This window comes from Lagenorhynchus albirostris, chromosome 7, assembly GCF_949774975.1.
Source record: "Lagenorhynchus albirostris chromosome 7, mLagAlb1.1, whole genome shotgun sequence".
Lineage (NCBI taxonomy): Eukaryota > Metazoa > Chordata > Mammalia > Artiodactyla > Delphinidae > Lagenorhynchus > Lagenorhynchus albirostris.
Genome location: NC_083101.1, coordinates 44,855,164 through 44,868,496, shown reverse-complemented (window position 1 = coordinate 44,868,496; position 13,333 = coordinate 44,855,164). Strand labels below are relative to the sequence as shown.

General features: G+C 38.9%; 1 protein-coding gene across 3 annotated transcripts in view; it reads right to left on the bottom strand.

Annotated features, from left to right (window-relative positions):
- Positions 1-13,333, bottom strand: part of NMRK1 (nicotinamide riboside kinase 1) — a 33,761-nt gene that overhangs the window by 14,499 nt on the left and 5,929 nt on the right. For all 3 annotated transcript variants that reach the window (XM_060154964.1, XM_060154965.1, XM_060154963.1), the window contains 3 exons: positions 5,583-5,636; positions 1,121-1,211; positions 777-825 (listed from right to left, as the gene is read on the bottom strand). In XM_060154964.1, the coding sequence (XP_060010947.1) occupies positions 777-825; positions 1,121-1,211; positions 5,583-5,611 (169 nt within the window). In that variant the 5' untranslated portion in view covers positions 5,612-5,636. The remainder of the gene's footprint in view (positions 1-776; positions 826-1,120; positions 1,212-5,582; positions 5,637-13,333) is intronic.

The window sequence follows — 13,333 nt, the reverse complement described above, 5'->3', positions numbered from 1 at the left end:
TAATAATCTTCCTTAATAACGTTTAGAAAAGGAGGAGAGAAGAAAAAAATATCCTAGCTGCAGCTCAAGACACAAGAATAGATAGCCAGTCAAGGATTTTGCCTCTTTTAAAACTATCATGTTTCTGTAAGAACTGATTACACAACATTTTTCCTCCAAGGTTATCAAAGTTAAAAATAAAGAACAAATTTTATGGCTCTTTAAGAGAGCTCTCTCTATTGCTAGTTTGCATAAGCACTCAATGATCAACTTGTTAATTATAAATGTTGATAAGACCATTAAATATAGTTTACTAGTATGACATTCCTTTGCAGGTCTATATAGATGTTTTTCTGATGGACTTTACTCCGCTGGCTTCAAAGCAGTGTTAGACTGGGCAAGAGGGTAAAGTGAATCCATCTAAAAAATATTCACTATTCTTTTTGAGCAGTGAAAAGACTCAGTACCTTGGTCACTGAGAAAGTAAGCTCAGAAGATAGAGAGCCCTAAAGTTCGCTACAAGCAAGAGGAGTAGACTAACAGAGACCCACCTTACCCCACCTTCAAAAGAAAAATTTATTTTCCAATGTTTTCAGTTTTAACTATAAAAGTGGGGAAAAGGTTTCATTTATTTAAATAGCTGAACATAAATCAGAAACCCGTACAAAAGCATGCTTAAAGTACAGCAACATAATTTAAACTTATTTTAAGACTCTCTTCAGAGATAGCAAAGTTATTTGGGTTTGAAAAAGGAAACAAACATTATTGCATAATGTTTTGTAAGCTCATCTACTTACCATCATACTGAAGAAATCCATTTTCATCTGTCTCTATCTCAGACTCTGGCTGGAAAAATAATAAAGTACCCATAAAAACTGTGCAGTGCAGAAATAATGCAATCATAGAATGAAGAGTTGATAAACCTTTATTTTAACAAATGCTTTGGATGGTGAGGATAAATAAAATCAAAGATTAGCTCCCAAAAGTGTGCCATCTAGTGGAGAACTAACACTACTGCATTGAGCCTCCCTTCACTACAAAAGCACAATCACTCAGCAAATGCTTTTGGATGTAATTCAATTAACTTTGCTACTATGACTTCTTTTGGTTAAATAAATTATCTGAGAAGTTTTATAGATACCTTAAAGAAATTATCCTGAGATATGATACTGCAGTTTGGAAGGCGTTTCTGCAAATTCTTAGCCAGTGTTGTCTTCCCACCATTTGTCACACTGAACAACAACAAAGAAAGAAAACAAAGTAAGAAAATACCAAGAAGGAAGATGCATTAAAAGAACATAAAACATTTTAAATTGATCTTAGAAAAAGGATATTTAAAACAATATGTAATATCTAAGAAAAAAATATTTCTTTCATAGATAGGACTTCGTTGGCAAAAATCATAGGCTCAAGCAGGTCTGATGCAACAAATGATAAGAAATAAGCTGGAAAGGATGGAGCAGAAAGGTAACTAATATTGGGCAAGTGAACTGCGTAATACTAAGACTTAATTACAGCTATTGCATTGGAAGAAAAAGAATTTTTTGTCTATGCTGAAACATTCACAAGGTTCACATGCCATACAGAGAATATGAGTAGCACATTTTAGTGCAAGTATATAAAACTGCACGTGGTCACTGTGATTTTGTTTCAATGCACAGTGAAGAAAAATGGAGGAGTGGCTTATTACAAGCCCACCTATCATGACTTTTCACCTCCTTTGGAATGCCTCCTTTTCCCCAATCTCTCTCCACTTTGGCGCTGGTTGGGAGGTCCATTGTAGCTTATCACATCCTGTCAGTTACTTGTCCCCTCTGGCTGGACTGTGACATCAAGGAGAATGGCGACCCTGACCAACTCCTCTGTGTATGTATCCAGTTTTCCAGTACCCAGAACCATGCATAGTTGGGGGGGAAGCACTTCTCCACTCAGTCACTTTTTAAAACCTGGGGCTTATGTACTTCCAAAGAGTCTATGGACAGATTCAGGATCTTTGTGAACTTGAAAGATATTATATCTTTATTTTCAATAAATTCTAACAGAATTTTGGCATTTCCTTTAATTAAAATATGTCACAAGCAACAGTATTATTAATAGTACCTGTGGCTTTTTCACCAATAGAAATCACAGACAGGTATTTTCATATCATGTTGCACTTGGGGCAGACATCTTGAAGTATCATTGACACTCTATTACTTGAAATTTACAGCAGCTTTTAGACTCACCACAGGACACAGTTATTTAGTGAGTTAACAAAGAAGCATGTGTATCATAATGCTACAAATTTTCTTTTAAAAATATTTTTATAACTGTATTATCATAACTGGTTTCCTTTGTATTTCTGTATTTTATTTTGTGCATTTAAAACCACTACTCAGAGAAAGCAAGACTTCATCATACCACCAAATGTCTACAGCACAAAAAACTTCTGACTGCACATGAATTGTGCTTATTCCGAGGTAAGATGAATTGCAGTATGTTTATAATCTAGAAAGGGGAAAGGAACTAATACTTATTCATCAAAATTGTTTATTGGATATAATTCAATTATTAGCCAAATATCTTACACCTACAAAGTATTAACAGAAGAAACTTGATTCACACTTTTTTTGTTCTTTTTGTTTTTTTTTCTGTTTAACCTTAGATCACACAATTGGGTAGGATATGGGCAATCTCCTTAAAAATGGAAAAGTGGGTGGGTATTACCCTATGCATTGAGAAAATACTGTTATGAGAATTATTTTCCCCCTTTACAGAAAATGTCTATAATCCATGTTGAATGCCCATAGTTCGATTATTGAATTTTGGTTTAAAATACATAGTAAACAGGGAAAACTTTATTACAGTATGAGCAACCTGGCTAGAAAATGTATCATTTTCTAGACTTACCTCTTTAGTTAAGATCATGCAATTGAACCAACAGTAATTAGATCCCTTCTCACTGACTTAGCTAGAGCCAATGAGAAATAAGCACCCCATTTTTGTAGACTTGATAGAGATGGACCAGCTAGAAGGCAGTCCAGGTCAGAAAGACGAGGGAGGGGGAAAAGCATGTAACAAGTCTGAGCCTAGGATCTGTAATTAGACTGTCACCATCCAGGTCAGGTGACACCTTAAGACTCAACCCTTCTCCTTCAGCATGCTCATACCCACCATGCACCAGCAGGCTCACAGCTTCATGCATGTGCTCTCCAACCCTGGGGCCAGAGTGTCCAGACAGGAGCATGTTCTATCCTAGAGTCTAGGGAAGGAAATGGGGGACTCCTTGGGCCCACTTGCTCCTTTGTTCATAACACCCAAATAAATGCACAACTCCTAGTCCATTTGTTTTTTATGTGACAGGTGAAGAGAGGTCACTGTATTTGGAACATGGCATTTGGGAAGGGAGAAGTTAAAAAGGCTGTCTGTAATTACTCCAACAAGTGGAGAACCCATTCTGCAATCCATTTGCCCAAGGTAGATAATAATTTTCCCATTGTCCAGTTGAGGAAACTAAGGGTTGAAAAGCTGTATTCTCATAAAACTTGCTCAAGGTAACAACTAGCAAGTAATGGAGGTGAGATACAAAGTCCAACTCTAACACCCATGGAGTTTACGTTTTTTAACATTAAGGAACTTTGCGAGAATCTGATGAAAGTTATAAAATCTTTCCCCAGAAAAATGAACATCTTCACACATGCATTAAGTTTTCAGAAGGTTCATGGATGCCACTTGAATCCTCTAGAACCTTTACTATTCCTTGCAGTCTCAACTGAATATTTAGTTCATAGGGCAATAAGTGGTAAGTACATGGGAGAGATACAGCACAGTGAGTTTGGAGGAAGGAAGGCAGGAACTGCAGCGGAGTGTGGCAGGGGCTTTGCAGAAGCAGCAGCACTAAAATGAAATCCTGACACTTGCTGAGGAAGAGACAATGAAGAGAGGCTTTCTTAGGAAGTTATGCATAGAACCAAATGCACGTGGCACGAAAGCATGACACAGGTTTCTAGACAGAGGGCATTATACTGGAATATTGAGATGAGGGGAGTTTATTCACACACGTGCAGAATAGAAGTCGGACTGGATTCTGTAGTGGACCTGGTAGTGGCCTCCCCAGGTTCCACCCCTGTTTCCAAGGTCTGGTTGGGATTGACCCTGCTCTCAACTCCACAGCAAGGGCCCCAATGGCCTAAACCAATCAAGGCAATCCCCTCGCTTTTGCCACAGTAACTGTGGCTATGTGACCCAGGTGGTCCTGTCAAAGACCCTTGACCTAGGGGAAGCAAAGCACTTTTTTCCCCCTAGTGACAGGCTAAGGAGAAGCATGAGGTCCCAGGAGCTGCTAGTAGTCCCTTGAGACCAAAAACTGCAGCCAACTTTAGGATGAATCCAAAAGGAGGAAGACACAGAGAAGAGGCAGAGAGAAACGGAGTCTTTGGTGACACCACTAAGCTCCTGTATCAAATCTTTCCTGTACCCTGCCTATCTGCCCACCCCGAAGCTAATACATTTTATTATTTTTGGATGGTCTTCATATATCAGGAAATTTAGACTGCATTTTAAATAACTGGGAACCACTGACTATTGTTCATCAGGTGAGAGAAAATTTAAAAATTCTGTATGAAGATTCAACTGGCACAGGTATGCAGGGAAGATTGAGAGGAGGAGATTGGAATTAGGGAATGAGGGCTTGAATTAGGATGGTGGCAGTGAGTGTGGAAAGGAAAGGAGGGATGAGAAGCAACGCAGAGAAAAACTGAACTTGGTTCCGATTAGATGGGAGCAAGTCAAGGCAGACTTCTGGCATTTAATTCATTCAATGTTACTTCTAATTGATTAATTAGAAGTAATTAATCTAATTTGTCTAATTAATTAGATTAATTAATTGTAGTTATGTAATGCAATAATACATTGATCTCCCCCAAATTAGAAACCTTTAATTTCAATAGTCTTAAATATTTTATTAACTAGACTACACATAATGTGAAAGGACTCAGAAGAAAGACGAACATAATACACTAGCAAAACAAAAAAACAAATAATGTCCTTTTAAGTTGCTGTTGTCTTATTTGATTGCCCACTTCTTGGTACCATGGGTAGGGTGACCATAAAATTTAGGACACTTCTGAGACGGGGAGGGGTGAATGATTAATAATCATGCCAGGGAAATAAGGACTACCTCAAGATGAAAAGTATGGGGAAAAGGGGTAGAGGTGAGGTGATTCCTTATTCCACATGTCCAAAGCTGGGCATAACTGGCAAGAAATGATAGATTTTCTCCTATGTCACACTGGAGGAGCAGCCGTATGGAGAACGATAAATCACCCTGAACCAACGTAGCATTAGATCAGGCCTTGCCTCTGGTGTCAGCTTTAGAAAACAAACAGTAAAGCAGGTAAACTTTGTGTACCGACTCCCCTGTTTCTGTTTATAGGAAACTCTCCCATCTCCTGTTGGCATTTACATAGCCAGTGCTCCACTGTTTTAAATTCAAGTGTCCTGTTCTCTTTTCTGGGACTCAGGAATCCTTCTCACTGCTTCTCCTTCCCCCACCACATCCACATGGAAACACCCTTTGGACATCCTGAGTATCTCAATCAGCTGTTTGTAGCAAAATTACTCACCCACCGATTCCAATGACAAATGTTTTCATAATTAGCTTTGAAAATCACGTCTTCCTAAAATTAAAAAAAAAAAAAATCGAAAGCACATCACTTAGGTGTCTAAAGAGATAAGAGTCCTAACTTACAAGGGCCAGCTGAGGGGGAAAGATGTCAGTGATCTTTGGGTTACCCCCCTAGGATTACCCACATTCTGTGGGAAAGTTTCACACTGTACTGGCTTCTCTCTGCCACAGTCTCCTGCTACGTGCCGACAGCTGGAAGTGCTCAGGGCCTGTAAGCAAGTCAGGTGAACTAAAGGGGCCCCCACGGCCAAGCATACATACTTGAGGGTCTGTTTTCAAGGGCATGGAAGAGTTGCTGAGCCACAAGGCACACTACAGAGTTTCATGCTCCCCTCAGGCAGGTGGCCTGTCACCTGCATGACTCAGTCACCCAGGGATGACCCATTACCCCCAAGGCAGAGAAGTGGCAGAGATGGCCTCTCTCTCCTTCTGAAATGAGGAGACAGTCACTGCTGGCCAGAGGCAAGAGGAAGTGAATTCCCTTTAAGTATGCTATTTCCTCACCCTAGGGCCGGGGTAGACAAACTTTCAGAAATGAGCCAGTTAGTAAATCTTTGAGGCTTTACAGGCCAAGAGACAAAATCAAGATTATTATGTAGGTACTTATACAATAAGAGAGAAAACACTTCCACAAACTTTCTGATGGAGGTCAAAACATAATAATTGAGTACAATTTTTTTTTTCCTCGTAATTCATGTCTACAAATGAAAATAGAATTCCTTTTCTATTGGGATAACATTTCCCTTATTGGATATCAGAGTGAGTGTCTCCTATTACAAAAAGGGACTGCAGGTGTTCAGGCAGAAGGCCAGGTTTTATTTTTTAAATTTTTTTATTGAAAAAAATTTCTTTTAATATTTATTTATTTATTATGTGGTTGCACCAGGTCTTAGTTGTGGAATGTGGGCTTCTTAGTTGTGGCATGCACATGAGATCTAGTTCCCTGACCAGGGAATGAACTCAGGCCCACTGCATTGGCAGTGCAGAGTCTTTTTTTTTTTTTTAACATCTTTATTGGAATATAATTGCTTTATGATGGTGTGTTAGTTTCTGCTTTATAATAAAGTGAATCAGCTTTACATATACATATATCTCCATATCTCCTCCCTCTTCCATCTCCCTCCCACCCTCCCTATCCCACCCCTCTAGGTGGTCACAAAGCACCAAGCTGACCTCCCTGTGCTATGCAGCTGCTTCCCACTAGCTAGCTATTTTACATTTGGTAGTGTATATATGTCCATGCCACTCTCTCACTTCATCCCAGCTTACCCTTCCCCCTCCCTGTGTCTTCAAGTTCATTCTCTACGTCTGCGTCTTTATTCCTGTCCTGCCCACAGCTTCTTCAGAACCATTTTTTTTTTTAAGATTCCATTTATATGTGTTAGCATACGGTATTTGTTTTTCTCTTTCTGACTTACTTCACTCTGTATGACAGAATCTAGGTCCATCTACTTCACTACAAATAACTTAATTTCGTTTCTTCTTATGGCTGAGTAATATTCCATTGTATATATGTGTCACATCTTCTTTATCCATTCATCTGTCGATGGACACTTAGGTTGCTTCCAAGTCCTGGCTATTGTAAAGAGAGCTGCAGTGAACATTGTGGTACATGACTCGTTTTGAATTATGGTTTTCTCAGGGTATATGCCCAGTAGTGGGATTGCTGGGTCGTATGGTATAGTTCTATTTTTAGTTTTTAAGGAACCTCCATACTGTGGCTGTGTCAATTTACATTCCCACCAACAGTGCAGGAGGGTTCCCTTTTCTCCACACCCTCTCCAGCATTTATTCTTTGTAGATTTTATTTATTTATTTTCCGGCTGCGTTGGGTCTTTGTTGCTGTGCGTGGGCGTTCTCTAGTTGCGACTAGGGGGGCTGCTCTTTGTTGTGGTGTGCAGGCTTCTCCTGTTGCAGAGTACGGGCTCTAGGCGCGCGGGCTCAGTAGTTCTGGCACACGGCCTTAGTTGCAGCATGTGGGATCTTCCCGGAGGAGGGCTAGAACCCAAGTCCCCTGCGTCGGCAGGTGGATTCTAGCAGTTGAATTCTTAACCACTGCGCCACCAGGGAAGCCCCTGTTTGTAGATTTTTTGATGATGGCCATTCTGACTGGTGTGAGGTGATATCTCGTTGTAGTTTTGATTTGCATTTCTATAATGATTAGTGATGTTGAGCATCCTTTCATGTGTTTGTTGGCAATTTGTGTATCTTCTTTGGAGAAATGTCTGTTTAGGTCTTCTGCCCACTTTTGGATTGGGTTGTATGTTTATTTGATAATGAGCTGCATGAGCTGCTTGTAAATTTTGGAGATTAATCCTTTGTCAGTTGCTTCATTTGCAAATATTTTCTCCCATTCTGAGAGCTGTCTTTTCATCTTGTTTACAGTTTCCTTTGCTGTGCAAAAGCTTTTAAGTTTCATTAGGTCCCATTTGTTTATTTTAGTTTTTATTTCCATTTCTCTAGGAGGTGGATCAAAAAGGATCTTGCTGTCATTTATATCATAGAGGGCTCTGCCTATGTTTTCCTCTAAGAGTTTTATAGTGTCTGGCCTTACATTTAGGTCTTTAATCCATTTTGAGTTTACTTATGTGTATGGTGTTAGGGAGCATTCTAGCTTCATTTTTTTACATGTAGCTGTCCAGTTTTCCCAGCACCACTTACTGAAGAGGGTATCTTTTCTCCATTGTATATTCTTGCCTCCTTTATCAAAGATAAGGTGACTATATGTGCGTGGGTTTAGCTCTGAGCTTTCTATCCTGTTCCATTGATCTATATTTCTGTTTTTCTGCCAGTACCATACTGTCTTGATTACTGTAGCTCTGTAGTATAGTCCGAGGTCTGGGAGTCTGATTCCTCCAGCTCCACTTTTCTTTCTCAAGATTGCTTTGGCTATTTGGGGTCTTTTGTGTTTCCATACAAATTGTGAAATTTTTTGTTCAAGTTCTGCGAAAAATGCCAGCGGTAGTTTGATAGGGATTCCACTGAACCAGCAGATTGCTGTGGGTAGTATAGTCATTTTCACAATATTGATTCTTCCAATCCAAGAATATGGTATATCTCCCCATCTGCTTGTATCATCTTTAATTACTTTCATCAGTGTCTTATTGTTTTCTGTATACAGGTCTTTTGTCTCCTTAGGTAGGTTTATTCCTAGGTATTTTATTCTTTTTGTTGCAATGGTAAATGGGAGTGTTCCCTTAATTTCTCTTTCAGATTTTTCATCATTAGTATATAGGAATACAAGAGATTTCTGCACAGGGCTTCCCTGGTGGCACAGTGGTTGAAGTCCACCTGCTGATGCAGGGGACACAGGTTCGTGCCCCGGTACGGGAAGATCCCACATGCCGCGGACTGGATAGGCCCGTGAGCCATGGCCGCTAGGCCTGCGTGTCCGGAGCTTGTGCTCCGCAACGGTAGAGGCCACATCAGTGAGAGGCCTGCATACCACCAAAAAAAAAAAAAAAAAAAGAGAGATTTCTGTGCAATAATTTTGTATCCTGCTACTTTACCAGATTCGTTGATTAGCTCTAGTAGTTTTCCGGTAGCATCTTTAGGATTCTCTATGTATAGTATCATGTCATCTGCAAACAGTGACAGCTTTACTTCTTTACTGATTCGGATTCGTTTTATTTCTTTTTCTTCTCTGATTGTTGTGGCTAAAACTTCCAAAATTATGTTGAATAATAGTGGTGAGAGTGGGCAACCTTGTCTTGCTCTTGATCTTAGTGGAAATGGTTTCAGTTTTTCACCACTGAGGACGATGTTGGCTGTGGGTTTGTCATATATGGCTTTTATTATGTTGAAGTAAGTTCCCTCTATGCCTACTTTTTAGAGGGTTTTTATCATAAATGGGTGTTGAATTTTGTCAAAAACTTTTGCTGCACCTATTGAGATGATCATATGGTTTTTATTCTTCAGTTTGTTAATATGGTTTATCACACTGATTGATTTGCATATACTGAAGACTCCTTGCATTCCTGGGATAGACCCCACTTGATCATGGTGTATGATCCTTTTAATGTGCTGTTGGATTCTGTTTGCTAGTATTTTGTTGAGGATTTTGGGATCTATGTTCATCAGTGATATTGGCCTGTAGTTTTCTTTCTTTGTGACATCTTTGTCTGGTGTTGGTATCAGGGTGATGGTGGCCTTGTGGAATGAGTTTGGCAGTGATCCTCCTTCTGGGATATTTTGGAAGAGTTTGAGAAGGATAGGTGTTGGCTCTTCTCTAAATGTTTGATAGAATCTGTCTGTGAAGCCATCTGCTCCTGGGCTTTTGTTTGCTGGAAGATTTTTAATCACAGTCTCAATTTCAGTGCTTGTGATTGGTCTGTTTATATTTTCTATTTCTTCCTGGTTCACTGTTGGAAGGTTGTGCTTTTCTAAGAATTTGTCCATTTCTTACAGGTTGTCCATTTTATTGGCATAGAGTTGCTTATCGTAATCTCTCATGATCCTTTGTATTTCTGCAGTGTCAGTTGCTACTTCTCCTTTTTCATTTCTAATTTATTGATTTGAGTCTTCTCCCTTTTCTTCTTGATGAGTCTGGCTAATGGTTTATCTGTTTTGCTTATCATCTCAAAGAATCATCTTTTAGTTTTATTGATCTTTGCTATTGTTTCCTTCATTTCTTTTTATTTCTGATCTGATCTTTATGATTCCTTTCCTTCTGCTAACTTTGGGGTTTTTTGTTCTTCTTTCTCTAACTGCTTTAGGTGTAAGGTTATGTTGTTTATTTGAGATGTTCCTTGCTTGTTGAGGTAGGATTGTATTGCTCTAAACTTCCCTCTTAGAAGTGCTTTTGCTGTATCCCATAGGTTTTGGGTCATCATGTTTTCATTGTCATTTGTTTCTAGGTATTTTTTGATTTCCTCTTTGATTTCTTCAGTGATCTCTTGGTTATTTACTAGTGTATTGTTTAGCCTCCATGTGCTTGTATTTTTTACAGATTTTTTCCTGTAATTGATATCTAGTCTCATAGCATTGTGGTTGATAAGATTTCAATTTTCTTAAATTTACCAAGGCTTGATTTGTGACCCAAGATATGATCTATCCTGGAGAATGGTCCATCAGCACTTGAGAAAAATGTGTATTCTGTTGTTTTTGGATTGAATGTCCTATAAATATCAATTAACTGCATGTTGTTTAATGTATCATTTAAAGCTTGTGTTTCCTTATTGATTTTCAGTTTGGATGATCTGTCCATTGGTGAAAGTGGGGTGTTAAATTCCCCTACTGTGATTGTGTTATTGTCGATTTCCCCTTTTATGGCTGTTAGCATTTGCCTTATGTATTGAGGTGCTCCTATGTTGGGTGTATAAATATTTACAATTGTTATACCTTCTTCCTGGGTTGATCCCTTGATCATTACGTAGTCTCCTTCTTTGTCACTTGCAATAGTCTTTATTTTAAAGTCTGTTTTGTCTGATATGAGAATTGCTACTCCAGCTTTCTTTTGATTTCCATTTGCATGGAATATCTTTTTCCATCCCCTCAGTTTCAGTCTGTATGTGTCCCTAGGTCTGAAGTGGGTCTCTTGTAGACAGCATATATGCAGGTCTTGTTTTTGTATCCATTCAGCCAGTCTATGTCTTTTGGTTGGACCATTTAATCCATTTACATTTAAGGTAGTTATTGATATGTATGTTCCTATTAACATTTTCTTAATTGTTTTGTGTTTGTTATTGTAGGTCTTTTCCTTCTCTTGTGTTTCGTACCTTAAGAAGTTCCTTTAGCATTTGTTGTAAAGCTGGCTTGGTGGTGCTGAATTCTCTTAGGTTATGCTTGTCTGTAAAGGTTTTAATTTCTCCGTCAAATCTGAATGAGATCATTGCTGGGTAGAGTAATTTTGGTGGTAGTTTCTTCCCTTTCATCACTTTAAATATGTCTGCCACTCCCTTCTGGCCTACAGAGTTTCTGCTGAAAGATCAGCTGTTAATCTTAAGGGGATTCCCTTGTATGTTATTTGTTTTTCCCCTGCTGCTTTTAATATTTTTGCTTTGTATTTAATTTTTGATAATTTGATTAATATGTGTCTTGGCATGTTTCTCCTTGGATTTATCCTGTATGGGACTCTCTGTGCTTCCTGGACTTGATTGACTGCTTCCTTTCACATATTAGGGAAGTTTTCAACTATAATCTCTTCAAATATTTTCTCAGTCCCTTTCTTTTCCTCTTCTTCTTCTGGGACCCCTATCATTTGAATGTTGGTGCGTTTAATATTGTCCCAGAGGTCTCTGATACTGTCCTCAATTCTTTTCATTCTTTTTTCTTTATTCTGCTCTGTGGTAGTTATTTCCACTGTTTTATCTTCCAGGTCACTTATCTGTTCTTCTGCCTCAGTTATTCTGCTATTGATTCCTTCTAGAGAATTTTAAATTTCATTTATTGTTTTGTTCATCATTGTTTGCCCTGTAGTTCTTCTAGGTCCCTGTTAAACGTTTCTTGTATTTTCTCCATTCTATTTCCAGGATTTTAGATCATCTTAACTATCATTACTCTGAATTCTTTTTCAGGTAGACTGCCTATTTCCTGTTCATTTGTTTCGTCCTGTGGGTTTTTACCTTGCTCCTTCATCTGCTGTGTGTTTCTCTGTCTTCTCATTTTGCGTAACTTACTGTGTTTGGGGTCTCTTTTTCTCAGGCTGCAGGTTCATAGTTCCTGTTGTTTTTGGTGTCTGCCCCCAGTGGCTAAAGTTGGTTCAGTGGGTTGTGTAGGCTTCCTGGTGGAGGGGACTAGTGCCTGTGTTCTGGTGGATGAGGCTGGATCTTATCTTTCTGGTGGGCAGTACTGCATCTGGTGGTGTGTTTTAGGGTGTCTGTGACTTTATTATGATTTTAGGCAGCCTCTCTGCTAATGGGTGGGGTTGTGTTCCTGTCTTGCTCATTGTTTGGCTTAGGGTGTCCAGCACTCTAGCTTGCTGGTCATTGAGTGGGGCTGGGTCTTAGCATTGAGATGGAGATGTCTAGGAGAGCTTTCGGTGTTTGATATTATGTGGAGCTGAGAGGTGTGTGGTGGACCAGTGTCCTAAACTTGGCTCTCCCACCTCAGAGGCAGAGGCCTGACACCCAGTTGGAGCACCATGACCCTGTCAGCCACACGCTCAGAAGAAAAGGGAGAAAAAAAGATAGAAAGAAAAAAATAAATAAAATAAAGTTATTAAAATTAAAAAAAATTATTAAAAATAAAAAAATTAAAAAGTAATTAAATAAAGAAAGAAGAGAGCAACCAAACCAAAAAACAAATCGACCAATGATAACAAGTGCTAAAAAGTATACTCAAGCAAACAAACAAAAAACGGACAGACAGAACCCTAGGAGAAACCCTAGGACAAAGCAATACAGACAAAATCACACAAAGAAGCATACATACACACACTCACAAAAAGGGAAAAAGGAAAAAAATATATATATCTATATATATTAAAAAAAAAGGAGGAAGAGAGCAACCAAATCAATAAACAAATCTACCAATGATAATAAACTCTAAATACTAAACTAAGATAAACATAAAACCAGAAACAAATTAGATGCAGAAAGGAAACCCCAAGTCTACCGTTGCTCCCAAAGTCCACCGCCTCAATTTTGGGATGATTCGTTGTCTATTCAGGTATTCCAGTGACGCAGGGTATATCAAGTTAATGTGGAGATTTAATCCACTGCTCCTGAGGCTGCTGGGAGAAATTTCCCT